General features: G+C 38.5%; 5 protein-coding genes across 7 annotated transcripts; 4 read left to right on the forward strand and 1 right to left on the reverse strand.

Moving 5' to 3' along the window:
- Positions 1–7,211: 7,211 nt before the first annotated feature.
- Positions 7,212–10,358, forward strand: rusf1 (RUS family member 1). Its single transcript, XM_079367256.1, has 14 exons — positions 7,212–7,550; positions 7,639–7,716; positions 7,806–7,920; positions 8,045–8,090; positions 8,199–8,231; positions 8,312–8,417; positions 8,681–8,782; positions 9,043–9,113; positions 9,205–9,389; positions 9,495–9,552; positions 9,647–9,711; positions 9,811–9,942; positions 10,023–10,088; positions 10,190–10,358. The coding sequence occupies exons 1-14, from the start codon at positions 7,407–7,409 to the stop codon at positions 10,273–10,275; spliced, it is 1,287 nt and encodes a 428-aa protein (XP_079223382.1). The 5' UTR covers positions 7,212–7,406; the 3' UTR covers positions 10,276–10,358.
- A 344-nt stretch (positions 10,359–10,702) lies between these two features.
- LOC306838863 (uncharacterized protein) lies at positions 10,703–14,969 on the forward strand. 3 transcript variants are annotated; one of them, XM_079367257.1, is made up of 12 exons: positions 10,703–10,947; positions 11,285–11,486; positions 11,572–11,604; positions 11,753–11,868; positions 12,512–12,620; positions 12,793–12,822; positions 12,935–12,970; positions 13,207–13,440; positions 13,738–13,841; positions 14,129–14,294; positions 14,380–14,438; positions 14,627–14,969. In XM_079367257.1, exons 1-11 carry the CDS (start codon positions 10,883–10,885, stop codon positions 14,422–14,424), a joined length of 1,140 nt encoding a protein of 379 aa, XP_079223383.1. In that variant the 5' UTR covers positions 10,703–10,882; the 3' UTR covers positions 14,425–14,438; positions 14,627–14,969. The 3 variants fall into 3 exon arrangements, with proteins under 3 accessions (XP_079223383.1, XP_079223384.1, XP_079223385.1); XM_079367258.1 differs by having other exon boundaries at positions 14,739–14,969; XM_079367259.1 differs by having other exon boundaries at positions 10,708–10,947; positions 12,796–12,822.
- Positions 14,970–15,715: 746 nt separating this feature from the next.
- Positions 15,716–20,262, forward strand: elob (elongin B). The gene is made up of 4 exons (XM_079365340.1): positions 15,716–15,864; positions 17,503–17,637; positions 18,493–18,601; positions 18,752–20,262. The coding sequence occupies exons 1-4, from the start codon at positions 15,862–15,864 to the stop codon at positions 18,862–18,864; spliced, it is 360 nt and encodes a 119-aa protein (XP_079221466.1). The 5' UTR covers positions 15,716–15,861; the 3' UTR covers positions 18,865–20,262.
- A 312-nt stretch (positions 20,263–20,574) lies between these two features.
- LOC306837605 (putative nuclease HARBI1) lies at positions 20,575–22,635 on the forward strand. Its single transcript, XM_079365338.1, has 3 exons — positions 20,575–21,163; positions 21,508–21,739; positions 21,842–22,635. Exons 1-3 carry the CDS (start codon positions 20,861–20,863, stop codon positions 22,552–22,554), a joined length of 1,248 nt encoding a protein of 415 aa, XP_079221464.1. The 5' UTR covers positions 20,575–20,860; the 3' UTR covers positions 22,555–22,635.
- Positions 22,636–23,259: 624 nt separating this feature from the next.
- LOC306837606 (uncharacterized protein) lies at positions 23,260–25,065 on the reverse strand. The gene is made up of 2 exons (XM_079365339.1): positions 24,835–25,065; positions 23,260–24,579 (listed from the first exon to the last, which is right to left on the reverse strand). The coding sequence occupies exons 1-2, from the start codon at positions 24,926–24,928 to the stop codon at positions 23,984–23,986; spliced, it is 690 nt and encodes a 229-aa protein (XP_079221465.1). The 5' UTR covers positions 24,929–25,065; the 3' UTR covers positions 23,260–23,983.
- Between the last annotated feature and the right edge of the window lie 10 nt (positions 25,066–25,075).

A 25,075-nucleotide genomic window follows, 5' to 3' on the forward strand; every position in this document is an offset into this window, starting at 1 on the left:
TCGCAGCATCATTAAGTTATTTTGAAAGGCAGCTATTTTTTTATTGAACACAGACTAGAACGTGTTTAAAAACGAAGAAGAAGAAGCCGTAGAGAGATTTGTTTTCGCTGAAACTGATTTCACAATCAAGGACTCCTTTTGATTGGCTCAAGGCACATCCTGTTTTATCTGTATTTGTGTCATCGCTGAGGCGGTTTTTGTTGTATAGATTTCACATTTGAACCAATTCAGCACTCCAGAGAGCATTTCTAATCGGTGGAGAGTCATCGATTCCACAGCGGTCATCTGTGAGATATTATGTGGCGTCTCTTTTATATATGATTGCAAGTACAACTTCTTGACTTGACTGCCTAAGAAAGATTTTGTTTTTTGTTTTGTTTTTTTTGCCACATTTTTCCCCCCATGACGTTGCCTTAACTGTAAACTCCTTTGGTTTCTAAATTGATGTTTTTAAAGGTGTATTTGTGAATGTGTGAATTTTGAGGGCATGTCAATAACGCTTCAAGATACTCCAAGCACAACTTTTTTTTTTTTTTTTTTTTTACTCATAAAATTTTATGTTTGTATAGAAGTACAACATATGAATACACCTGACACTTATAAAATGTATAAAAGGTAACAAAGCAATAATGCCAAGAACATGCTGGAAATGAGAGCAGGACATCATGATGCAGCACTGCTGTGCCGTTTTTTATCCCAGTAAGGACCCAATCCTCGATGGTCACGTTTATGTTGATACTCTGATAATTGACTGATTCACTCTTTAAGCAACTTTTGTTTTGGATGGCGCAGAAATATGGAGGATGGGGTCATTACTGAGGAGTAATCGTATTAATCTTTAATATATAATGTTAATGTCCTGTAGTGTCATGTCTCACACTTAAGGTAATGCTGGATTTTATATACTCATTTAGATTTTGCATTGTCCATATGTTTATACATTGTTAAATAAATAATACAGCATCTACAAAAAAAACATGTCAACTGTGTTACTACCATTTTACAAGTTAAAAAAAACGGGGCTGTCTTTGTGTGAGTTTCTTCATGTCTTTGTGGCTTTGAGACGTGAGTATTGTCAGCTGTCAGCTGTCCCACACAGTCGGTATCAGAGGAGCTCTACCGTGTTTCATCCTCTGCAGCGGTTTATCACAGATGATCAGTCTTTCAGAGACAGAAGATATGAGACCAGTGCCATTAGAATGGGAGTTAAAGCCAGGATAGAAACCCACGTAATGATTGAGATGAGGCCAAATTTCTTCGCTTGACGTAAATGCTTTGCAGCTTCCTCGTGGTTGATTGATTTCTCAGCCTGTTCAGCCTGTTGGAAAAAAATAAGAAAAAAACAGTTAAAGTAAAACTTCACATTTAGAGAGAATGATGAAGAAGTCATCCCTGTGGTAGAATTTCTGTAATTACTTCATTAAATGTGTAATATTGATTCACTGTTCCTGATGTCAGTCAGACCTGTTACATTCAGCTTTGTCTAGAAACCAAGGAGAGCTTAGAGAGTCTCAACGGGTCTTCCTGATATCTGCAAGGATGTTTGGGAGAACTTGTTGTTCGCTCTATGCTCCTAGGACACGACCCTGATAACGATAATATCCTTTTGAATATATGCAGAGCCTTTTGAAGACTCCAGCAGTTGTTTTGAGCGTGACACTGAACCACACGTGTGATGTTGAATCACTTTCATCAACATAAGCCATCTAACTCTAATGAGTCTTTTAGTGTGGAGTCAAGTCCTGATAATTTCCTCGACAAACCACAAAAAATTGGTGGCACAGTCAGAAGGGAACACAAGTTCATATTCCCCTGCAGCCAGTGGGATGTTCAGCAGTACGCAGTCTTTCAAAAGATTAAGATGCAGATGCTAAGGTGCTCATTTTGAAGTTTCTGTTCATACTGAGTATGTTTGATGTTAAAACTTTAAATACACGTTTAAGAAATATTTTTTACTGAATTTGTCTCTTTATGTAAAACGTGGCAACTGGATTCCTGGTAGAAAAAATAGAATTCTTAACACATCCATATTTCAGGTTAAAAAATAACTGAATAAATACCAAACTAAGAATTGTGTTAAGTAAGTTCAAATCCACATCAAATACTGTGTTTTTCATTCCAAGAAAACTGAGTGCTCAATATTTGGATGTAGCCTATTTGTGAATGATATTTGACAGAATACTTCTATTTACTTTGAAGAAGTCTTCAATCTTGCAAAGTGATAAGTTGACTAACACCATAAACTTGTAACTTTCCATTTGTCACAAACAGTCACTCAGCTGCAGCTTGGAGCAACAAGAAAAGAATGTGGAATGTGCATCTTTAGGGTTTGACATGTTTAACTGACTGATGGTGAAAAGTAAAAGAGTTCAAAACAAAGAGATACCTTCACTGAGTTTATGAGAGCCTTGATGCCAATGCAGGAGATCCCACAGATGATGCTGCAAATGGCGAGTTTCCTGTGGTGTCTGTCATTACAGCAGGAGGATGTGACCTGTCCAGTGCTGCTGTTTGCTTGATGAGAATTATTGTCATTATCTTGAGTGTTGCCTGACCCTGTGACGAGACTCAGTGGTACCTCTTCCTCCATCAGTATAGTACACGTCAGAGGTGAATCCGGCATTTCTGGAAGACAAAGGAGCATTATTGGAAAAAGATCAGCACGTCATACTACTTAAACACTTTTCACATTTTGAGTGAGTAAAGTGCCAAAGAGAGCTGTATATCAAAGAACTGATAGAGCTGATAGAGCTGTTTGTGCTCAAGATGAAAGAGACATTACAGGAACTGGTTTCACTCCATGTGAACCTTTCGAAGTTAATGTTTTTTTTAATGTGTAAACCGGATTGCCTTGGGTCTCAGGAACTCCAGTGTGTAAGACTGATGTGTTAATTTATTAGTTACAGAGCAAAACAAACACATTTAATCTCTTCTGTTCTATTTGTATTTCTACTTTGGTCATGACTATTATGACGTTTTTCCAGACGTCATCTCTATTATGTCTATTGAATAGGACTGGAATCACCCTGCAAGCATTTTGCCAAAACACTGCCTTTAACCGCTTTTTCACAGCTTGACATGAAACCTCTCAAAGTCCCACACTGTTTGTTGTGGTTTCCCAAAGTTAATGATTTAGATCACTTAAGAATGAACCTCTAACAATGGCATACCAGAATCAATGAAAGTATAGATTGGGGTGGACAACATTTTAAATGACTTCACAATCGTGAATACTTTTACTTCCTTTTGCTGCAAATTTAATCCGCTATTTGGAAATAGTGTTCCCTGATTGCCCCTTTGACCTCTATTTACCACTACACTCACCTGTCTCCTAGGCAACAAGCATAAAGAATGTAAAACAAAAGTCTCAACATGTTCTTGTAAACAATCAGACAGTATGTTCTCCATCTGGAGCGTGGGAATTCATCTCGATGTGTATTTTCATAAAGAAACAGAAAGTATTCACTGAACTGCCCAACAAAAGGATCGACATCAAGCGTTTCTTGTGAACTTAACATTTAAAAAAAAAAGAAAGCTTGAAAAACTTGTACAATCACACTTGATGTCAAAACATCCCGCTTGGCTGTCAGCTTGTCATGATGAATGAAAACAAAAAATCCCTGAAACATATCTGAGATGTGATCAAACCGCGTCACAGCAGCATACTCTGCGTGTTTGGCCCTTGAGAAAAGACATCAGCAGGGAGGTAATAATAGTTTCATCATGTAATGTTGCACAGACCTGTGAATCATTTGTGAGAGAGACATAATGATTCTGTACACTGGCTTCTCCTCTTGGAGTTCTTAAGTTATGCTGATAAACTGAATTAAACCCAGCGGTGGTTCTTAAATAGTGTGTTAATTAATGTACTTTTTAAACAAAATATAAGGAACAAAATCATTAAAATCTTACAGAAAGTTACAAACCTGTTCAGTATCAAATAGAATCTATTCAGTCTCAATGCACTCCTTTTGTCAAGCCACTACTTGTCTTGTCAAGTGGTAAAGATCTTAATGAGATAGAAGCAGGTGAAATGTCTTCTTGTATCAGAATCAAATTCCAGGGTAAGGTGATAGCTGCCCGACAATGTAAGTCCTTTTCGTAATGAAAGCTTCAGGGATGTTTTTCCGCACGTGGTCATCCAAACACCACTCCTGTCATTGTCGTCGAAGCTCAAACGACACCAGTTCAGAAGCCGCCCTGTCCCTGTGAAAGCCCCGAGTCATATAAGTTGTTAAATGACAGACAGAACGGAGAGCTGGGAGTGAAACTCTTGTGTGAAACTTCCACGCCCATTCACTGAGCAGTCTCTTTCCTTCTTTTGCTTCTTCCCTCCCACTCATACACTTGTCATTCCTTCACAGATTTGCACGTATGTTTTTGTTTCTTGTACATGCACGTTAGGCTTCCTCTCTCCTCTTTTAGACCCATTTTCACATTCTGTAGTGTTACAACCTTTCCCTCACTTCTTTCCCATACTGCATTCCTATGGACTTGGGAAAGGTGTGTCAGTACTTGTCTTGCCTTGGGGGTGAAACAGTCACACTAGCGTGCCTTGTTCTTTTCTAAACCTCCATTTTTCTATTGTAGTCAAAGAAATCTGGAGCTGTTCCAGTAAATCCCTGCCATTTTATACAACAATTTGTTGGCTCTATCAGGCCTCCTTTTTTTTTCTTCATTATTCCAGTGACCTGCCATCCCTCTGATCTATGACCCAGAGATAAGAAATATTTCCTCCCCCTTGGCACAATGGTTGATGACTACCTGACTGCATTTTTTCAGAGATGACGCCACTGACTGTGAACTCTGCCAGCACGATCAATTGATAAAATTGAAGTAATTCAGCTGGCTGGGTCAGTTCGGAACCTGGGACAATGCACTCTCAAACTTCTCAAGCACTTCTCAAACTTTAAACTCTCTAAACTTACGTTGCAGACATGATGCAGTGGCTCCCCGAGTTCAGCAACACATCAGGTCTTCAGTAGCCGTGAGCACGTTATCGGGGCCAGCTGCTTTCTTGGGGTGAAGCTCTCTCAGTTCTCCTCTGATCTGCTCTGTAGTAATGCAAAGAGGGGTGTGTGAGAGCAGGAGGGAGGGGGGTCTGCAGTAGTGAGGGGAAGGGGGATTACATGATGATGGAGAACGGGAGGCTGCCATGGTGTTGGTGCGTTGGGTGGGGGGAAGGGCAGGTCAAACCTGTTGGAAAAGGTGTTGAGCTGGTTTGCCTTGCTGTCCACCCTGTGTTGTTCTAGCTATGTGGCCTGTGAGGGTCTCTGAAGGCATCCTTCAGGAGACCATCTCCTAAAGGATCGTGTTGTAACAGACGGCCTCTGCACCAGGTATACCAGGTTTTGGCCTAACTTCCCAAGTGGAGTGAGGCGGAGATCCTGTAGACAGCCAGATCTGTCCTCACTGGGAAAATAAAGCATGGAAATTGTTATGATAAGTTGTATTTGTTTGCTTTGACAGGGTTAGTGTAAGGGTTATTGAGATCAGAGGGAATTAAAATTGTTTGAACTTTAAAAAACAAAATTCTAGTGGGTAAGTATTTGTTTCATAGGTGCAACATCTCCTACCATGGTTATGATCTCAGTTATATTTCTTTAGTAAAAAATACTGGGCATGTCTTACGTCAGTACACACGATCCAGCCCTGTATCAAAGTAATAAAGTATGTTATCAGCAGGTGGAGGAGGTTAAGAGGTCTTGTGAAAACGATACTGGAGTAAATATTTGGTCGAAATGTATTAGCTCCAAAACAGGATGCTAAAAGTGATATCATCAAGGTGAGTCAATCCATCAGTCAGATGATGTCAGAGGTTCATGTCTGTCCTGACTCACACATCCATTTTCAAGAAGAGCTTCTTCACCTGAAATGACCATTATTAAAAAAGAGTGACCCAAGGTTATTATAATTTATGTAAACAACAAAAAACTAAAATGAATTAAAAACATTTACAAAAAAAGTTATAAAAATGTCTGTTTTTACAAACAAAATAAATAAAAATATAGAGAAAATCTCCTTAATTTTTATCTTTCACATTTTCAGTTACTGACGTGTGTTATGGTTGGTCTCAGTCACAGCACTATCAGTTTTGGATGAGCTTCTGAAATGCTGGCATCAGGAAGTTTGTGCGCACAAAATGTTTACTTTGGCCCACTTGGTATCAAGTCGGCCTTTTGGAAAAAAAAAACAACCTTTACACAAAAACTAAGGATTTTCACACGATAAAAACCAAATGGAACTAACAAACCAGCATTATGATAATGACATTTTAAAAATAATCCAAACTAAACTGAAATAAAAAAAACAAGAAGTCAAAACTAAATATTGCTTGTTGCTTTTCAATCTGTGTGCCATATAACCATTTTTAATATGCTTAGAGATCAATTTCAGATTGTGAAATCATGCAATATAAAAGTTATTGAAGCAGAACTGTTACACTTCACACATTATAACTCAGTATGTGTTAGTACTTTACAAGTTTTTAGTGATGTTATAATGAATTGCTCAGTTACTTGGTCTAGTTCTGAAGTGCATATTCAAATATTAAAAACAATACAAGACAGAACGCCATTCAACTTTGAACATTATTTCACATTCACAAGAAGTGAAACCATCTTATTGTGAGATTTACTGTGTCTGTTTATATCAGTCTACTATGTTTTGAAAACTATAAACCAGCAAGATTGAGTTCAGACATCCATGGAGGAGGAATTGTAGTCACGTTAGGGATCCTCTTAATTGTGATATTATTTCCACATTGATCACAAGTTTGGCAATTTAGTTTGTGATACTTTATTTATTTAATTGTTTACCAAGAACTTGTTAAAAAAAATATTCACATGAGCCAAGGCTGTAATTTATGTGCTCAAAATCAAATGTTAGCATGTATTTATGCAAAGCTAAGAGGGTAAATATTGTACTTGCCTAGTTTAGTTTATTTTTTTATTTGTTCTATTCTGTCTACTTGTGAGTTGGAACTTCCTCCTTTCGATTTGTTAAATGGTGATTTGTCACCTTTTTTGTAGTCCTATGATATGTTCAAGGCAATCATGTTGATTTTTTACATGTTTAATTTGGCCCTTGCAGCTGAATGATGTCAGATTTTATTTTAATTTATTACTGTGGTGTTTCTTTAAATATAAAAAAGCTGATCTTTTTTAGCTACGCCCTTAAGTCCAGATCAACCAATGGCGAACTGCCCCACAACACGGAACACGAAACAAACACGGAAGTTCTGTAATCTGTAGCTGCAGTGAAAACAGGAGACACGTAAGCCTGTCAAACTTTATGCAGAGCCAACATGCGTTTAGATTAAATCAAACCCATTTCATTGTATTTCAGGCTGCAGACTTGTTCCCTTTGTATATTTTTTCCTGCACTTCTCTGTTTTCGTTTAAGACATGGAGAAAGACACTGGTCTGCTTCTGGCGACAGAGAAATATGGCAGTGCAGAGTCCTGGAAGTATTTAGCAAAGGATGGAGTGATGGAGAGGAGAAGAGATGGTAGTGAATCCAAAGGAAACACTATTGTTGGAGTTTTTAAAGTAAGGTTTTAACACATTTCCATACATATAAACTGACTGACTGGTTATGAACTCCTCCTCTAACTCACATCTTCACTCTTTACTTAAGAGTGTTTTTCTGCCTCAAGGTTATCCAGAGAGTGTCAGTAATGATTACCTGCAGTACCAGTTTTGGGACACCGTGCAGGTACAGTACATGATGCACTATTAAAAAAACTATTGAAATCTTCACCTCCACATTGAATCTGTCCTTACACACTCCTCTCTGTGTGCCAGGCTTTCTCCAGCTCTCTGTCAGGGACTCTGGCCACTCAGGCCTCTCTCAAAGGTGTCGGGGTTGGAAACCAAGAGGCAACAGTAGCTGCAGCCACAGTCACATGGCTACTACGAGGTGATTACGAATAATAACATTATATAATAATAATAATAATAATAAAAACAATAATAATACAAATATTATACATTTACAGTGCTTTGTCATAGTTGAACCTGTTAACTTGTTGTTTGCTCTGTAGATGGAACGGGCATGTTGGGAAGAATCCTCTTCGCTTGGCAGAAAGGGTAGGCTGATAGTTTTCAGTCCAATTAAAGTTTTGCAAGCTTTGATACAATGTGCTTCTCTTTATTTGCACTTGTTGTTTATCTTTTGTAATCTATTCCTTTGTTTAGAAACAAACTGGACTCAGAGGCCAAAAAATGGAGGTGTGTGTGTCATATTACACTAAACTGAGTGAGATTCCTATTGAACCTATTTAAAGATCTTTTCTTTGATTTCCTGTCAGACTTTTTGCTGATGTTCTCAACGACATTGCCATGTTCATGGAAATATTGGCTCCATACTTTCCTGCTTTCTTCATTCTGATAGTGTGCACAGCTGGGATATTCAAGGTAAGAAAACTGTCCATAGTGTCAGTCAGCTGTGGATAAATAAAAACGTTTTAAAAGTAGATTAATGGCACTGAAGGACGATGCATCAGGTTGTAGATGCTTTTACTAATGACTCTGGCTTTTATGCTTGTAACGTTCAAATGTGCTGCTACCCCTCAACCAGGACACACTTGTAAATAATGACATTTTAATTTTAGGTCTGCAAAGTATTCTATGTAGATATAAGTTGACTTTGTGAATTTATTTGCGTTTGTCCTCACCAGTCCATCGTTGGAGTGGCAGGCGGTGCAACCAGAGCTGCTCTGACTGTTCATCAGGCTCGCAGAGACAACATGGCCGACATCTCAGCCAAAGATGGCAGTCAGGTTGGTATGTTTTTGGACTTTTTCTCTTCGTGTGGAGCAAACCACATTGAACGGTGTGGTTACTTGTAATGAAATGATGACACAGTTTTTTCGATTTCATTATGTGTGCTCTTTAGTTATAGTTATACCAGAGAAAACAGTATGTTGTTAACGGTTATTATAAGGTCATATACTGTAAAATATCTTCTGAATGATGATCAAAACCAAACAGGTTTTCTGAAAAGGAAGTTTGTCTAATATTTGTGTTTTAAATTCCACAGGAGACTCTCGTCAATCTGGCTGGGCTGCTGGTTAGTTTGATACTTATTCCCCTGGTCACTGATAACCCAATGTAAGTACTTTCATCTTACATAATGCCTTGTTTGAAGAGTCGTTTAGATTGTCTGCCCTCATCCCTCTTCTCTCTTTGTCTCCTCTCTCAGACTGACTCTCAGCCTCTTCTTTCTCTTCACCGTCCTTCATCTCTTTGCCAATTACAAGGCTGTGCGGTCAGTCGTCATGGAAACCTTTAATGAGGCACGGCTTTCAATCGTTCTGCACCGGTACCTGAGAGACAAACGGATCCTGAGCCCACAAGAGGCCAATCAAAGAGAACCAGTTTTCATCGGTATGAGTTAAACATTTTCTGATCGTTAGTTTGAAACTGTAACACATTCGACCCAAAGTGAAAACATGTGCATTCAATGTGATTGATTCTTCTGTTTTTCATTAGACTTCAGAAAAACTGTGCCTATCAAACTTGGAGTGAGACTACAAGAGGTTCTACACAGGTGATCATACGCTCCATTTGTGCTGATATGACAAATACATAAACACACAAAAAAAACTTTTAACATATTTAGTTTAATTTTTCCTGTTTTGTAGCCCAGATGAACTTATTCTAGCTTTGGATCAAAACAACATGCCTTACCTGTTAGGAGTACAAAATGGTATGCCATTTTTCTTCAAGAAAAAACTGTGAGATTTATTAATGGGGATGTAACATAATTTGACTTTTGAGTTTCTTCACAAATCTGTCTTCCTGTCAGGTTGTGTTTGTGTTTGTTTGCGACCAGAAGCATCAGTACATGATGAAATCAGAGCAATGTGCCAAGCTGTTTGGCTGAGCAGCAAGTTGATGACTACCACTTCAAGTGAAACCCTGAAACAGGAAAGGCAAAGTGAGTCTTTAATTGTGTTTATTTCTTGAGTCAGGTTAAAAAGGTTCTATCTTCCTCTATTCATGCTATGTTTTTTAAAGGTCACTGGGAAATGGTGCGTGAGAGTCACAAGCTGATGGACACTGTTTTTAATCCTTTTCTCAAAGGTAAATACACACAAACTTTTTATTTATTTTTTTCTAAATCATGCAGTAACCAAAAGGAACATAGTGTTACTCATAGTGACTTAACATTGTGTTATTTCCAGGAGTGGAAGCTGCAGGATGGGATATAAAGAGAAATCTGTTGGACTGGGATGAGTGGAGGGTCGAATGGAAAACTAAAAGCAACTGAGCAAGAACATCAAACACTGCTTGAAAATGTTATTTGCTTTTTATCCCGCTCAATTTTTAATAAATATTGGTATTTTCATGCTATTCGTGTTTGATTCTGTCTGAGTTAAAAATATATACATTGATATGCTGGTGCTTTATTTAGAATATAACTTATTGAACACTCTTCAATTTGATAGTTTTTTTCAATTTTTTTATTGCTTTCGCTATTCTGTCTTATATCCACGAGGGGGAGTTGTTGCTCATCTATTTGCATCCAACATCTCGCGAAGAAGAACAAACTGAAAAGTTTGGTCAAGGCTCCCAGATTTACGAGCGGAAATAAGAATTCACTGTCAGTGAAAATAATGCACGGACGTGCGCTGAATTAATTACATAAACCAAGATAAATACTGGACAAGATTCAATGAAAGAAAAAAAAAAAAAAGAGCTAAATACTTCCTTTTTCTTTTAGCTGCGTTCCTCAAGACATTTTCTTAATGCCAGCGAGACTCTTATTCTGAAACGTTTACCGGATATTAACGTGGAATTGCTTTTGACTTGTTACTGATAACTCCAGAAACAAACTCGCTCTGTTTGGCCGCAAGTTTATCTTAATTTTGAACGAAATGGGGAGATACAAATGTGCCTACAACTGCGAGAACTCCAACGAATCAGATGTTAAATATTTTAAGTAAGTGTTGACACTTGTTGAATATGATATACAGAGTACACTGAGGCTAACCCACTTTAAAATCAGCATTCACAACATCAGCTGCTTTGTCTAAACCTAGTTATAGTATAGTAAATTTAAGGGGGTTTTGTTGCTCGAAACCACTTTTTGAGGGATAGATTAGAAGAAGAAGTAATCACAAGGTTTGATTCATAAATAATCTGTCAGTCCTGGTTGCCAGTCAGAGTTAGAGTAGAGAGTTTTAAATTGAGTTCTTTGTTGTATTTCCCTTTCACATTTAAACATAGCAAACATTGATGATAGAGCTGTTTTAAATTACTTCTTTTTGTCACTGAAGGTTTCCACTTTACAATCCCCGAAAACTGAAGAAATGGCTGAACAACATGAAGTGGGAAGACTGGAGCCCGTCTCGTTTCTCTGTGCTGTGCAGCAAACACTTCGAGGATCAGCACATCGACAGGACAGGGAAATGTGTGACACTTCGAGACGATGCCGTGCCCACCATATTTTCTTCTTCTGGTGACACACAGAAAACAAAGGTCTGTAAGTCGTGCTGTAAAAAATTAAGAAGTTGATTTGATGATTCTCTTAACATGCTGTTCTGTAACCTTTACTCTGTTTCAGGTTCCCTCCAACCCGAGAAGAAAACCAAACAAGGTGAGCACATGCTGCTTACAAACCCAACATTTATCACCTGTCATTTTTGCAAGCGTGTTGTTTAATAAACTTATAAAACATTACAATTCACATAAAAGATCTAGTGTTATTCTAGCTGTTCAGCAAGTTCTTCTCTTTGTAAACTCAGCTGCCTGCTGTAAAAGCCTCAAAGACGAGTACAGCTCAGTCTCCAACAACCTCTCCTTCCACGTCGAAGCCCAACATCCAGAGCACAGAGGCCAGCCAGACAGAAGAGCTGTCCCGGTATGTTGAAATGTTCAAGTCAAGGTCTGTGTTTGCCTCATGCTCATTCAGATGGGAGGTGAAATGCAGAGACAGAACTTAACACAGGTTTTTGTTTGTCTCTGTTTTTTTTCTGTTTACCTTTTTTAGCTGACACAAGCCAAGGTAAAACAAAAAACAGTAAAGTGATGATGAGGGTATTCCAAATCAGACGTCAGAAATACTTGATGAATACTGTGGGGGGAAATGTATTCAAAATGTATTCACTGCTCTATCCCAGCTGAGTAAAATGAATACACATACCTTATACTATGAAATGATAAACGTAGCAAAGACTGAGTAATCACATATTATGTAAAAGCCTGTTTTTTCTGACTTCTCAAAATGAAGCTAGAATCAGTTTGAAACCATGTAGTGCAAAGAAGCAGCAACCCACTTTTAAGTTGTCCTGAGAAAATGTTTTAATGAAAAAATACTATTTGATTGATTCATTAATTAAAGTCTTTCCCAAACACCATTTACTCCTTATTGAGAAATCAATAAAAAAAACCCTGCTCAATCAGAAAAAGCAAGAGGCTAAATACTGATACGTCCTTTGTGTTTGGGAGATACCTGTTTGAACTGTGTTGCCTCGTTATTGAGTTGAGCTTTTTGTCGATTGCAGAGACAAAGAGCCAAACAGGCCTGAAAGATGGAGGATTATAGTCGATGAAGGACTGATGAAGATCGAGTCATTGCCCCATTTCTTCCACGGGGATTACTGCAGGCCACAGGTGATTTATTATCTTAACAGCCGAAGCCTCTATTTGCTCACATGCTATATGACATACATCATATTAAAGTCAACGGTTGACCATATTTGTAGCTTCTATTTTGCATTTGATTGTCAAACACTTTTATTTCATATTTTAATAAAAGTTTTCTGTCACTCTTTGAATGCACCAGCAGGATGTTCAGTGGGCTCCAGACCATAATGTAAGTGTAAGGAAGCGTGTTGATTCCAAATGACATCAAATTTTTTTTTAGTAATATAAATTCTAAAAAGTTGAAGTGTGTTAATTAAACTCTTTGCTGTAATTGTCCACAGGCAGAAAGATGTAAAGATCCTGAAAAGATGATCGAGGTAAGACTGCAAAATCGTATATCTTACTGAGTTCATATTAGTCCTGTTTCTATCTTCAATGAGCACATTCACCTGACAAGCAAAGAAAAGAGTGCTGAATTGCTTGTAAGGAGTGAAAGTAGCAGCCAGTGCATCAAGCAGTGTTACATCTCACTTTAGGGATCTTAAGCAGCTTGAAAGTATTGAGATTATTACTTCACATAGTATTTCTACATGATGTGTTGTTGTGTCTGCAGGTGACAGAACCGTGGCAGTGGCTCGGTCTGGATGTGAGAGGACAGCTGCCTGAAACTCTAAACGGACACAAATACATGTTGACTGTGACAGACTTCTACTCCAAGTGGGTCGAAGCTGTTCCTTTGGAGTCCTTCCTCCCAGAACATGTAGCGAAGCACATCGTGGACATCATCGCCCACTTTGGATACCCACTCAGGATCCTCTCCAGACTGCCGCAGGACATGGTCCAAAAAGTAAGTGCTCAGACTGTGTATGAATGAATCGCTCCTCTTTGGAAAACAACGTTCTCCACTTGTTTGACAGCTACGTGATAACTGTGTGATCTTATGAATGCTCATTTGTTTACATGAAATGCTTCCCTATCTCTGCCATTTATCTAAAATAATGTGGATAGACATGTGATATGTTGTTTTTGAACGCAATCAAATTTCACTGATTTAACATCCAAACCTTTTTTGTATCCTCAAACATCGGTGTTACAAATATCATCAAATCCGCTAACGTCTCAACTTACTGTATCTACATTCTAGATCAACAAAGAACTGAAGGAGCAGCTGAAGATCTCCATTGCTCTTGTTGTTCATCATCAGCAGACCGGCACCGCAGATGTGCACACAGAGCAGCTGATTGACAGGTCTGTCCTTAAAGCAATTTTTGAAATGGTTCCAATATTTGCAGTAATTTGAATGCAAATTATTCTGGTGTTAAATATGCGGTTGAGATGACTGTCCATCAGTCTTTGTTTGGATGTGATGTCTCATGGCAGAGGAAATGACAAGTACATGATGTCAAAAACTCAGAACAAGTGTGTACAGTAGCTCTCGTCAAGTGTATCCTGTATTCAGACACTTTTCAACACCTTCATAATAATACTTTAACCCCTCATGCTTTTTTTTTTTTTTTTTTTTTTTTTTTTTTAAGGATGCTCAATGAGCTGATAGAAGAGCACGCCCCTGACTGGGACGTCTACCTGCCTGCCAAGGTATTCAGTCTATGCTTCCAAGAGAACTCGCAGACCAGAGAGCGACCCTTCTCGGTGCTCTGCTGTAATGAACTGGAGCTGAAGAAATCTCCCAGAGAACTGGGGGTAAGTGTCATTATTGAACATTTGAGTTTGGTTGTTATATAAACTGTATTTTGACCTTTGTGGTTTTTGACTCTCTTCTTCACAGTTAGCTAATTCTAGGGTCCAAGACAGTGCTTTTGTGGTGAGATAAAGTCAGCTACTATGGTGAGTTTGATTTATTTAACGTTTCAGTTGTGAGTACATACTACACTTTCAATAGCGATTCTACATTTCTGGGGAGTTATGGACTATATTGAGACTGAAGAAAATGTCAGTGACTTTTGAGAACATCATTTGGGAATTTTACACATTTTTGAAGTTGTCTTGTCTTACTCATGATTATTATTTTTCAGCTCAGCTGATGTGGAAATGAAACCTAGCTTGGTTTTATCCCCAAAAAACCCCGAACCATAACTCTGATTTTTGTTGTGGTAAAATGCTGGAATTTGACTTTACACTCCACAGAGGGAACCAGAAGGAGCTGCATGACAGGAAAGATGTGGCAGATGGAACGCCACACGTTTCTCTTCTTCCAGCTACTCAATTCATTTTCAACCTGTTGAATTATTTTTCATTTATTTCCACTTAAATACTTAAATTATTTATTTCAAGTCAGTACACAGGCTTTCTGTCTTTATTTACTTTCAGATGTCAACATTATACAACGATGAATTGTATTAAAGAATTTACAAAACATTGCTGAGATCTGAAAATGAATTTGAATGAAAATAGTTATTTTATTGGTTTAGAAAGGCATACGAGCGCAAAAAAAAAACTATAGTTTCGTGCTTACATCAGAATTGTTTTGCATTTTCTACGTTAGCTTCCTGTAACATGAGCCACAAAGTGGTACAATTCTCCTGAGCAATCAGATACGTTTAAGGCTACGGCTTTTGATATTTTTTAAATTCTTTTTATTTAGTCTATTAAATTCAAAACGTCATGATTTTAATCATTGTCTTAATTATTAACAAATAGTTTATTGAATTGAATTACACATGCAACACGCAAAAAATTAGAAACCATCTTTGTAATGAAAAACAAGTGAATCAAGAAGCAAGTCAAGCGATAAATCGTTTGATCTAATGTTGGAATATACACGGTGATGATTTAACTATAAGAAGAACATTCAACAAATAATCATATTTGTTGTTCCTGATCTACAACCCTCAGATCACTTTAGATGTGCAAAGATAAGTTACAGAGACACTTCGATGACAGATGAGTGGCTGAACAAGACTACAGCCCTGATTTGTAAAGATTCATTCAAAATATGTAAAACTCAGCTCAATGGGTGAAACATTTGTTAATTAAATAGCTTTATTAACAAACAATTGACCTGAAAATAAAGCCACTGTCACAACACCATAAAACTTGTAGCAAACGGTTCTGTAACACTGATGTTAACCAGCAGGTGGCGACTATCCTCCGTCTGGTTAAAATCCTCTATGCAGATTAAAAGAAGAAGGGTCCACTAGCGCCAGCTGCTGGAGGGTTTTGGACTTGCAGGCTCGGCTGTCTGATGTTGATGTGATCTCACAGTTGTCGCTGTTGCAGTGGAGGCGTTTTTTTCTTCCTACCGCAAGAAATGGTGAGTGAGGAAAACAGACTCAGTTTGTAATGTCCCCTTGACTGGCCATATCTTCATTTAGTTTGTTACCAAGTCTTTCTGTAAACACAGTGTTAGAGCTCAGTAGATGGATGATTAAACTTGTCTTATAAAAGAGACCATCCAAAATATGAAGATGTCTTTGTTCAGCTAACCCGATGCTATCGAGGATTAGCTTCCAAACGGTCGTTAACGTCAACAGTCCAGCTAACGATAGCTCGACACTGGTGTTATATTACTAATACTGGTACTGAATGTTGAAAGAGGCGAGTTCAAACACATTACATATCAAATTAAGATGCTCCTTTGTCTGGCGACAACTCAACAAACTTTTCTTTTGATCAAATGGCTGGCTAACCGCAGAGAAGCTAACTAGCTGAAGTTGTCAGTAGCTGCTGGTTTAAAGCCAGAATTAACGAGAAAAGCGAGCATGGTGTTGACAGGTTTACGTCAACATTTTAACACAGGGTGTTAAACTGTGTTGAGTAATCCTAAACGCACAACCTAACTGTTCCCGAAAGTAGCGAACTGTTTAATCTCAGTAAAAGCTAGCGTCATGAGAAGCTAGGCTAGCTCATCATGAAGCTAAGCAGCAGCTGTGGCTCTTTAAAGTCTGCTGCAGGGTCAGCTGATGGACTTCATTTACTCTAAATCTGACTCATTTACTCCCTAACTATACCCAACACTACTAAAGCACAACTGAGCCATGCTTACTTATGTTGGTACAAAAAACAATCTAATACTTAATTTTGTTTACATTTATTGCCTGTCGAGGTTTTAGCAGTATGAATCTGTCAGTTAAATGTTTTCACAGACTAGACATCTACTGTGGAGTTTAATGCATTTAGGTTTACTTTACTTCAACCAAACTGCATTATCACGAGATATGACATGAAATGCTATGTGAACGTTCATTAAAGTTTGCTTTTGCTTATTTAGGATTGTGTTGTTTAAGTTTTACTTCAGAAAAACAAAACGAAGACCAACAATCAAAGGTTAAATCTTACTGTTGATGATTAAAAAAGTGACTAGTACAGATAGATTGTGATCCATTTTTTTCCAACTATGATGAACTTTATTCCTCTGTAATGACTTACTTACGGTACAATTCACAATACAATACGATACTCTCATGATTTATTTTACTAAATTTGATAATAACATGAATGCACTTCGTAATCTCTTCGGCTCTTGTTCTTGTTTGGGCGAGCGGAGCTTGAAACCTGCTTCTTTTAATGGTTTGACCTTTGCAGCCGCCATGATAACGCCTTCTTGATGCAACCAAACCTCTGCTTTACAGCTGCTGACGCTCACAACATTATTGTGAACTATTCTTTCTCCGATTTCCGATGTGATCTTTAACACTTTTGAATCGATCTTTAACTGCCTCGTGGTTAATATTTACATGCCTTTAAAATCAACAGACATATTTAACAAAACTCAAGTTTTTCTCCAAGCGTTGAAAGTCTTGAAGTATAATGTCAAATACACCATGAAATATGTTATGATGTTTACAAAGTTGTTTTTGAAAAATCAGCATTGACGTAATGACAAAACATTTCTGTCGGACTACAATGTATAATCTCCATTCTCTTTCCTCTGTCCAATGATCTCACTCAGGATGTGTTTCTAATGATCAGACGTCATAAGACGACCATCTTTACAGATGCCAAAGAGTCTACCACAGTCTATGAACTGAAACGCATCGTGGAAGGTATTTTAAAGAGGCCACCAGAAGATCAGAGGCTTTATAAGGTAAACTAACTTGAACGTCTTTCAAACATGGTGTTTTCCCTTCGAAAGAAATAACCATGTCTATTGGAAGTTATTTATTTCAGCATCATCTTAATAATACATTTTATTTTATGGGCACCTTTTTAAAAATCCCAAGGATGCCATTTTTTTACCAGTATATCAGTGTCATAAGGAGGGATTGGACCTTGGACAATAAGTTAGAGCTTTTGTTTTGTTGTCGGCCCCGTCACATTCAGCTAAGATGGTTTTTATTATCGATAAAATCCAAATTCATGATTTAAGGCTCAATGATTGAGAAGACAACAGGAAACTGTGACAGTATTAATGTGACTACTTCTTTGACTACAGTACACCAGTAAGAGCTGCAACGTTTAGTCGATTTTATAATATCTGTTTGCGTATAGATTTAGTTTTCTCATTAAAATGGTTAATTGCTCATCGATTCATCATAAGTGTCAAAGGTGCCAGCATCATTAATGTGAGGGTTTAACTTTTCTCCTGTATTATTGTTTTTACATCTTAAAACAAATGTTTATGCATGTTAAATCATAAACTCAGATATCCTTTCATTGAGGGCTGGATCTATATCGACATAACTATCGGAACATTAAAAATGTAAAAGCAAAGCTTTAACCTCCTTTTCACTGCAACCTTAAATTTACTCAAAATGGATTTTGTAACCTCAAGCTTTGTCTGGTTCAAACTGTGTCTCCTCGTTCCCTTCTGAAATGTTGAACATGACTTCTCAAAGCTGTTAATGTTCAGTGTGTAGTAAGAAAAAAAAACAAACGTGCAGAGAATGAACGGCTGTCTCTGCACTGCTTTCATCTTTTTTTTCCCAAACATCTCCTCTAGGATGATGTGATGCTTAACGACGGACAAAGTCTCGGAAATTGTGGCTTCACAAATCAAACGGCTCGACCTCAGGCCCCCGCCACGGTGGGCTTAGCTTTTCGTCTGGGTGGTAAGCACCTCACTCTGTAATCAACCTCACATCAGCCCATTCATAGTCTTAAGTTTGAAGTGAATTGTGCTGCGATGTGTAGTACTCTGGATTATTAATCCTCTTTCTCTCTTTATATTTCCTTGTTGTTGCGGCTTTCTGTCTTCTCAGATGATTCATTTGAGCAGCTGAGGATTGAGTCTTTCTCCACTCCCCCAGAGCTCCCTGACGTCATGAAGCCCCAGGACTCGGGCAGCACAGCCAACGAGCAGGCTGTTCAGTGAGGGAGGGTGCAGAGAAACGATAGCGACGCAAAGGGGGTCCAGAGGGAGGATGGACAGGGGGGGAGGGAGGGGTTGATTTTTGGGAAGAGATGCCTCAGCGTGAGAGTTTTTCCTTGCCGACAACAGACCTTCAGATGGGCATAAACTATTTCAAACACGGATTCCCCTCGTGCTTAATTTCAGGGTGGGGGGCTTCAAAGTGATTCATTTGTCCTGAAAATCGGTGAACGCATGCTAGATAAATTGATAATTTCACACAAGACCCTTCAGAGATACCTGACGGACTTGTCACGACACTGTCAGTCATCCATGGGATTGGTTAAGGCTGAACATAAAGAATTGTACCTCGTATTTAATTGATTCTGGTCTCTTTCTGGGGTAAGGTTCTGCTGCCTTACTAGTGTTTTTTTATTTTGCTGGCTTAAACGTGGGAGTTGATAAGGTGTGACATTTTTAGGCTTTTATGTTTGTGTGTTACTTTATTAAACTATTACTAGGATTTAACATGTTTTTGGTCTTTGGCCTGAATATGTGTTACGACAATAGCTAGGAGTTTGTGAATTTCTGAGTTACTATCTGTATTTCAAAACAAATGTTGGACATCATGAATCTGAAAACAAAATAGATGAACTCACTTGGCAGATGAGTTTTCCGGCATTAAGATGAACATTTCTTGGTATTTTATGTATCGGTAGTTGTAGTTTTCATACTGTAGCTGCTCACAGAGGTTTCTGAGACTGAATGCACTCAGTTGTGGGTACCTACAACACAAGTTAACACTGGCATGGACCTGTTGTTGAAAATGAAATGATCCACAGGCAAAGCAGCAATCAAAATGAATGAATTGATAATGATTTGTTTTCATTATTTGTACCTTATTAACAAAGGTGGAGATTAACCAACCTTCCTCTCCGGTTTTTGATTGTAGCCCATTACATCTTGGAGATGTGTTGTAAACCTAAAGCGCTTTACGTTAAACAAGTAGTCGGTCATGTGATGAGTTACTGACTGTGCCTGTGAGTAGTGGGCTGCACATTTGACTCATCATTCATCAATCTTTGCTCCACTAGGCTTAGTTAATGCTGCAACTGTGTTGTATTATACACCATGAATACCTTAATGCACAATGTTTCCCTAATATAAAAGGTGAATTAGTGGTAAACTCCTCTCCACATCCAAACTTCAAATTGTATAACAATGGTTCTCAGTTCCCAGAAAACTACGATTTAAAAAAAAAGAAAACAAGAATCTCCCATTAGTTATAACAGGAAACTATTTTCTGTTGGTGTTGAATAAAAATAGTTGACAAACGCATTGAAAAATTGAGGCTGTTAAACAGTGGGACATGATCAAAGTTGCACTTGTAACTGATAAAACATTAAAAACAACTGTTTTTCACCCTTTTGCACTGTGCTGTTTTGTATGCTTTTCTTGTCCATGGTAAATTTGTTTACTCCAAAGTATAGTATGATATGTACAGGTTTTGTTAAAACGTTTTCTTCTGTTTTTGTTTTGCTGCTCTAAAGATAGTCACTACCATAAACAATAACATAATACAGTACAGATGTTTATGTGGGACCGAAGAGAGTGGATACCATCTTTTGTCGTGGCCTGTTTGGTTCTTTATTCAGTTGATTAATGCACTTTAATATAAACATCACAATTTGGAATGAAAGTGAGTTTTGTCAGTTTTGCATGCCAAACTACAGAAGTTTTGACTTCTCCCTGTTTAATTTCCAGATTTGCAGAATAATAAACAATCTCGTCAGCTTCAACCCAACGTAATTAAATGCGAATTGTAATGGCTGTTACGAACTTTCCAACTGTACTTGAACGCGTCTTAATTTGCTAACAGGCTAGCAGCAGGCAGATTGTTTTGTAGCATTTTGCTAGCATTAGTAAATCGGCGTACATATTGACCTCTTTGCCTTTTGTATGCAGAAATGATTAAGTTCTTGTTTGGCATAGACTTGGCGGTTGTAAACTAACTATATGCATGGAAATGGACATCAGTGAGTGTGTGTTATCGGCGGGCAGAGCCGTGCTGGACATAGTGGAGCGCGAGTGGCAGCCTCTGTCTCCTGGCGAGCTGGAGCAGCGGCTCGATCAGGCTGTGGAGGAGATCTTGGAGGCTGATCTGGTATCAAGAATAAAAACCCAACCTCCCCCTACAATATACGTTCATCTACTTCAGAGTCAGGCTGATGTACAGCCCCAAGTTTTGCAGACAACAGCTTCCAATTTTCGAGAAGATGATGAAGAGACCCCGGAGCCCCATGAAGACAACTCTGCAGTCCAGGTTTCAAACTTTGTTTAAAATCTTGAGACTGTTGTTCCTAAAATAGCTGTAAAAAAACAATCCAAGCAAGGACACAAGATCATATTAGTGCACACAAAGACTCAAATATTGTTATGTCCTTTTTTTTAATTTCACTAAATCAGTTAAGGTATAATATTCAACCTATGGATAAACATATCGTGTACTTACAATAATAAAATATCCATATATAGTATATAATGTTAGAAATAGAACTGCCACTTGAAAACAAAATTAAACATTGTCTCTCTTAAGTAGTCTTACATTTTCCAGTCCTTAAGGTTGCCCTTTGTAACTCATTTCTCTCAATGTTTTTTTCTCATCAGCACATTGCAGACCTGCTTCAGAGCTCCAAATCCAGAACTCGAATGGCAGGACGGGCCTGTTTATCAATGTCTCAAAGTGTCCAGCTGTCTCTCACTCTGCTCTCTGAGCGTGTTAGCTACCGGTCCGTCTCTCACCGTTTCCACCTGGAGAAAGGAAACATCCACAGGATCTTCTTTTCTTTCTGTGAGCGCATCAACATGCTGGAAGAGAGGCTCATCAGATGGCCAGTCGGTGGGTTGACCAGAATTTTTGTTCAAGATTTGTTGGGGAGATCACTGCTGTGTTGTTAATGTATCCAAGTATTTAAAGGGGGGTTTCTTCTCTTTCCTCCAGGCACGGAGGCTGTAGAGGCCCTTATTCCACTTTCCAGTCAAGACATGGCGGAGCAGCAAGGGGTCCCTCTTGTCCTGGGAGTGTTGGGACACACCAGCATCCCTATCCGTCTGCCTATAGGGAAACATAACGTGGACAGCACAGTGCCTAAATTCAAACGGATGAAAACAGAGGCCTATGCCGACTATTGGCTTAACCTTCAGCTGGTATGTGACTTTAATGGCCGGTTCTTACACTGCCGAATCAGCAAAGGGTCAGACGAGGACAGAGGCAACGCCCTGAGAGACAAACTCAAAGGACATCCTGAAATGATGCCCTCTGGTTCCTGCCTCGTGGCCAAAGCCGGTTACCCGCTCTCCGCTCAAATTTTAACTCCATTCTCAGGAAGTCTCGGACCAAGAGAGGAGTTCTTTAACAAGACGCTGGAGGGGCATTTTCACATACTGGATCAGGCAGTTGCCAACCTTAAAGCTAGATTTCAGAGGCTCCAATATCTGGATATTGGGAACTATGATCGAGCCAGAGCTGTTGTGCTGACTGCCTGTGTGTTGCATAATGTGTTCCTGGACATTGGACAAGTCGTACAAGGAGAAATTGAGAAGGAGGAAGCTGCATCGAGCGAGGCAGAGGGGGAGGTAGATGAAGAGGGTGTACAGAGACGTGACGCCATCTCACAATTGTTGTTAAAGAACTTTGATTCTGGAAACATATGATGTGATTAAGAGCTGTTAAAAATCTTCTGTTTATGGATGTAAGTCTACAGTTCTGTAGAATAAAGGATCATTTTGACAGAATCTGTAGTTTGGCCTGTCTGCACATGACACTCACAGCACTTAATCTGGGTTGTACATTAGAATAAGAAATGTCTTATGTGTCCAGAACTATTTCAACTCCTGCTTTAAATTTTAGTTTAGAAAATAAAACTTAATCCAACTATCATTCTAAAATAGACTCTTGGACTGATATTGGTTCATCAGTTTATCGAATCAATGTTTAATTTATTTCTAAAAGAAATTAAAGTTTATAAAACAGCAAACATACGCATTGTCTATAAAAGCAACAAATCTTTATTTATGGTGATATTTTATACCACGCTGCAGCAGCAGTAAAAAGAATTTCTGTAGAGTTTGCTGAAATCATTGGACGGGAGCTCATTGTTAAGCTCAAATAAATGTATCTTCACACATTTATCAACACTGCTGTTTTCATTCGTGTCATCTTGGAGAATATTTTTAAATGAGTTGTAACGTGACATGAATATTGTTTGCTCTCATTTTTTTTTTGCTGCTGCTGCTGCAAAAAAGATGTTGCAGTTCCTCACTGTCACCACAAGAAGTCAGAGAACTCTTTAGAGTGTTGAGACCAAACACAAAGCAAATACTTTCCTTTGGTTCCTCATGATAAAAAAAAAGCTGCAGTTCTTTTTGGTAAAAAAATGTCCATGACAAAATATTTATTTGGGGACAGGGCAAACATTTACAAAGGGAATATTTTATGCATATTGTTTAACAGACACAAATGGTAAAGTTATTAATACTGTCTCAAAACATGCAGATTGGTTCATAAAAAGTGAAAGCTTTTGTTTGAAAATGTTTTTGACACCTTAGGACTAACAATGTGTTTTATGTTTATTTTATAACTACACACTGTTATTATTTAACAATGAAAATAATCATGTCATGTAATTTTGGTTAGTTGTTTGTTTCAATCTTGTACCTGTGATAAAATAATCTGGTCTACCAGATATTCTTAAATGTAAATGTTATAAAAAAAACTGGAACAGTGATGGTAGGGTAGCTGTATTAGACAGCAAACTATTCTACACAATTTCATCCATTGGAGCATCCACAGAAAACCATCCCTTTAAAGACCTGATGGTGGTTCAAACAGGAGTCACCCAGAGTACGTTTTTTTTTTTTGGTCCTGCTTTTTTGTCTGAACTAATCATTTTGAAACATTTACTTTGCCATAGGTGGAAAAAAAAAAGCTAAGCAGAAATATCATCCAACCTGTATGTCAACATGACCCATCAGCGTATACAACAAACACTCTCTTTTTCTCTTCTTGTGCAGCTTTGTAAAAAAAAAAAGTCTTTGGTAAGAGCACAAAGAAGTTCAGATATCCTTATAATTGCTTCTGGCCCTAATGTCCATCTGTGGTGCTATTCTTCTGAGCCAGGCTGGAGATGGCCTGTGCCAAGTTGTTAATGGCCTCTATCTTTCTCTCCTCCAGGTCTTTCTGCTGGGCCCACATGTTCATCTTCCTCTCTTGCAGCTCCATGTACAGCTGTAGGACATCCTGGGGAGGTCTGGGAGCACAGGGAGCAGCTGTGGCAGGAGGTGTAGGGAGGATAGGGGTGAACCTCTTACTTGCTATGGCTTTAGCTACTCTGGTGCCACTGAGCTTGGCCCTTCGTTGGGCTTCAATCTCTTCCCTGCTTTTATCCAGAACCTCATGCATGGCGCTGAAGAACTCCCAGTGGACGCTGGCTGCACCGAGCCTCTTGGCCCTCTCAGCATTCCTCCTGTACGTCGCCAGTACATTTCTCCACTTGAGATCACACTCGTATGCTTTCACAGCCACATCAGTGGCATCTGACTCTCTAAGCTTTGCATTCACTTTCTCTGCAACCATTTCCCAAAGTTTCTTTTTCTTGCATACTGGCTGGTCAAAAGCTGGGTCCATTTCAAGTCTGGTATTGACAAGGTGCCATGTTGCCTGCAGTGTCCATATAAACTCTAGAGGGGAAATAAATGTGCATAAATAAATGTGACTTTCTTCTGAATGTCTTACAAGTTTTTAGAGATGATAATCTTTGACACCATTATCTCAGTGAAACGTCAATTTAACGTTTTAATGATCAGTTTCATTATTAACAATTAATTAATTTATGGCGATGATCATAGCAGAGACTGCGCACACAGCAGACTGTATGACTAATGCCCTCCTCGCTTGATGCGATGTCACTAAGATAAAATGTTCACTTCACAAACCTGCTTTGGTTTTATCCGTGTCCACACTGGACACCACCGTTTCCTTTCCCTCCACTTCAGTGCTTTGTATCACAATTGTCTCGATTACCTCCATTATGTTAAATCGAAAAAAATAAAGTCCAAGTTGTTATTTTTTTCACAAGCGGTGTATCTACCGGGGAATTTAACAACCTTTCAGAGTCAGCGATGTGGCCTCACGCATCGAATAAAACGATGACTAAAACAACGCCCCTCAGCAGCA

Source organism: Symphodus melops (assembly GCF_947650265.1).
Source record: "Symphodus melops genome assembly, chromosome: 17".
Taxonomy (NCBI): domain Eukaryota; kingdom Metazoa; phylum Chordata; class Actinopteri; order Labriformes; family Labridae; genus Symphodus; species Symphodus melops.

What these genes read in the sequence shown, in the direction of transcription:
- rusf1 (XM_079367256.1), top strand. Translation starts at nt 7,407, where the DNA reads ATGGAGAAAGACACTGGTCTGCTTCTGGCGACAGAGAAATATGGCAGT. An exon ending in AGTTTTGGGACACCGTGCAG is followed by an intron (nt 7,717 to 7,805) that starts GTACAGTACATG and finishes TCTGTGTGCCAG; the next exon opens with GCTTTCTCCAGCTCTCTGTC. An exon ending in CCTGAAACAGGAAAGGCAAA is followed by an intron (nt 9,943 to 10,022) that starts GTGAGTCTTTAA and finishes TGTTTTTTAAAG; the next exon opens with GTCACTGGGAAATGGTGCGT.
- LOC306838863 (XM_079367257.1), top strand. Translation starts at nt 10,883, where the DNA reads ATGGGGAGATACAAATGTGCCTACAACTGCGAGAACTCCAACGAATCA. An exon ending in GTGACACACAGAAAACAAAG is followed by an intron (nt 11,487 to 11,571) that starts GTCTGTAAGTCG and finishes ACTCTGTTTCAG; the next exon opens with GTTCCCTCCAACCCGAGAAG. An exon ending in CGCAGGACATGGTCCAAAAA is followed by an intron (nt 13,441 to 13,737) that starts GTAAGTGCTCAG and finishes TCTACATTCTAG; the next exon opens with ATCAACAAAGAACTGAAGGA.
- elob (XM_079365340.1), top strand. An exon ending in AAGATCAGAGGCTTTATAAG is followed by an intron (nt 17,638 to 18,492) that starts GTAAACTAACTT and finishes CATCTCCTCTAG; the next exon opens with GATGATGTGATGCTTAACGA. An exon ending in CTTAGCTTTTCGTCTGGGTG is followed by an intron (nt 18,602 to 18,751) that starts GTAAGCACCTCA and finishes CTGTCTTCTCAG; the next exon opens with ATGATTCATTTGAGCAGCTG.
- LOC306837605 (XM_079365338.1), top strand. Translation starts at nt 20,861, where the DNA reads ATGGAAATGGACATCAGTGAGTGTGTGTTATCGGCGGGCAGAGCCGTG. An exon ending in AAGACAACTCTGCAGTCCAG is followed by an intron (nt 21,164 to 21,507) that starts GTTTCAAACTTT and finishes TTTTCTCATCAG; the next exon opens with CACATTGCAGACCTGCTTCA. An exon ending in GCTCATCAGATGGCCAGTCG is followed by an intron (nt 21,740 to 21,841) that starts GTGGGTTGACCA and finishes TCTTTCCTCCAG; the next exon opens with GCACGGAGGCTGTAGAGGCC.
- LOC306837606 (XM_079365339.1), bottom strand. Translation starts at nt 24,928, where the DNA reads ATGGAGGTAATCGAGACAATTGTGATACAAAGCACTGAAGTGGAGGGA. An exon ending in CACGGATAAAACCAAAGCAG is followed by an intron (nt 24,580 to 24,834) that starts GTTTGTGAAGTG and finishes TTTCCCCTCTAG; the next exon opens with AGTTTATATGGACACTGCAG.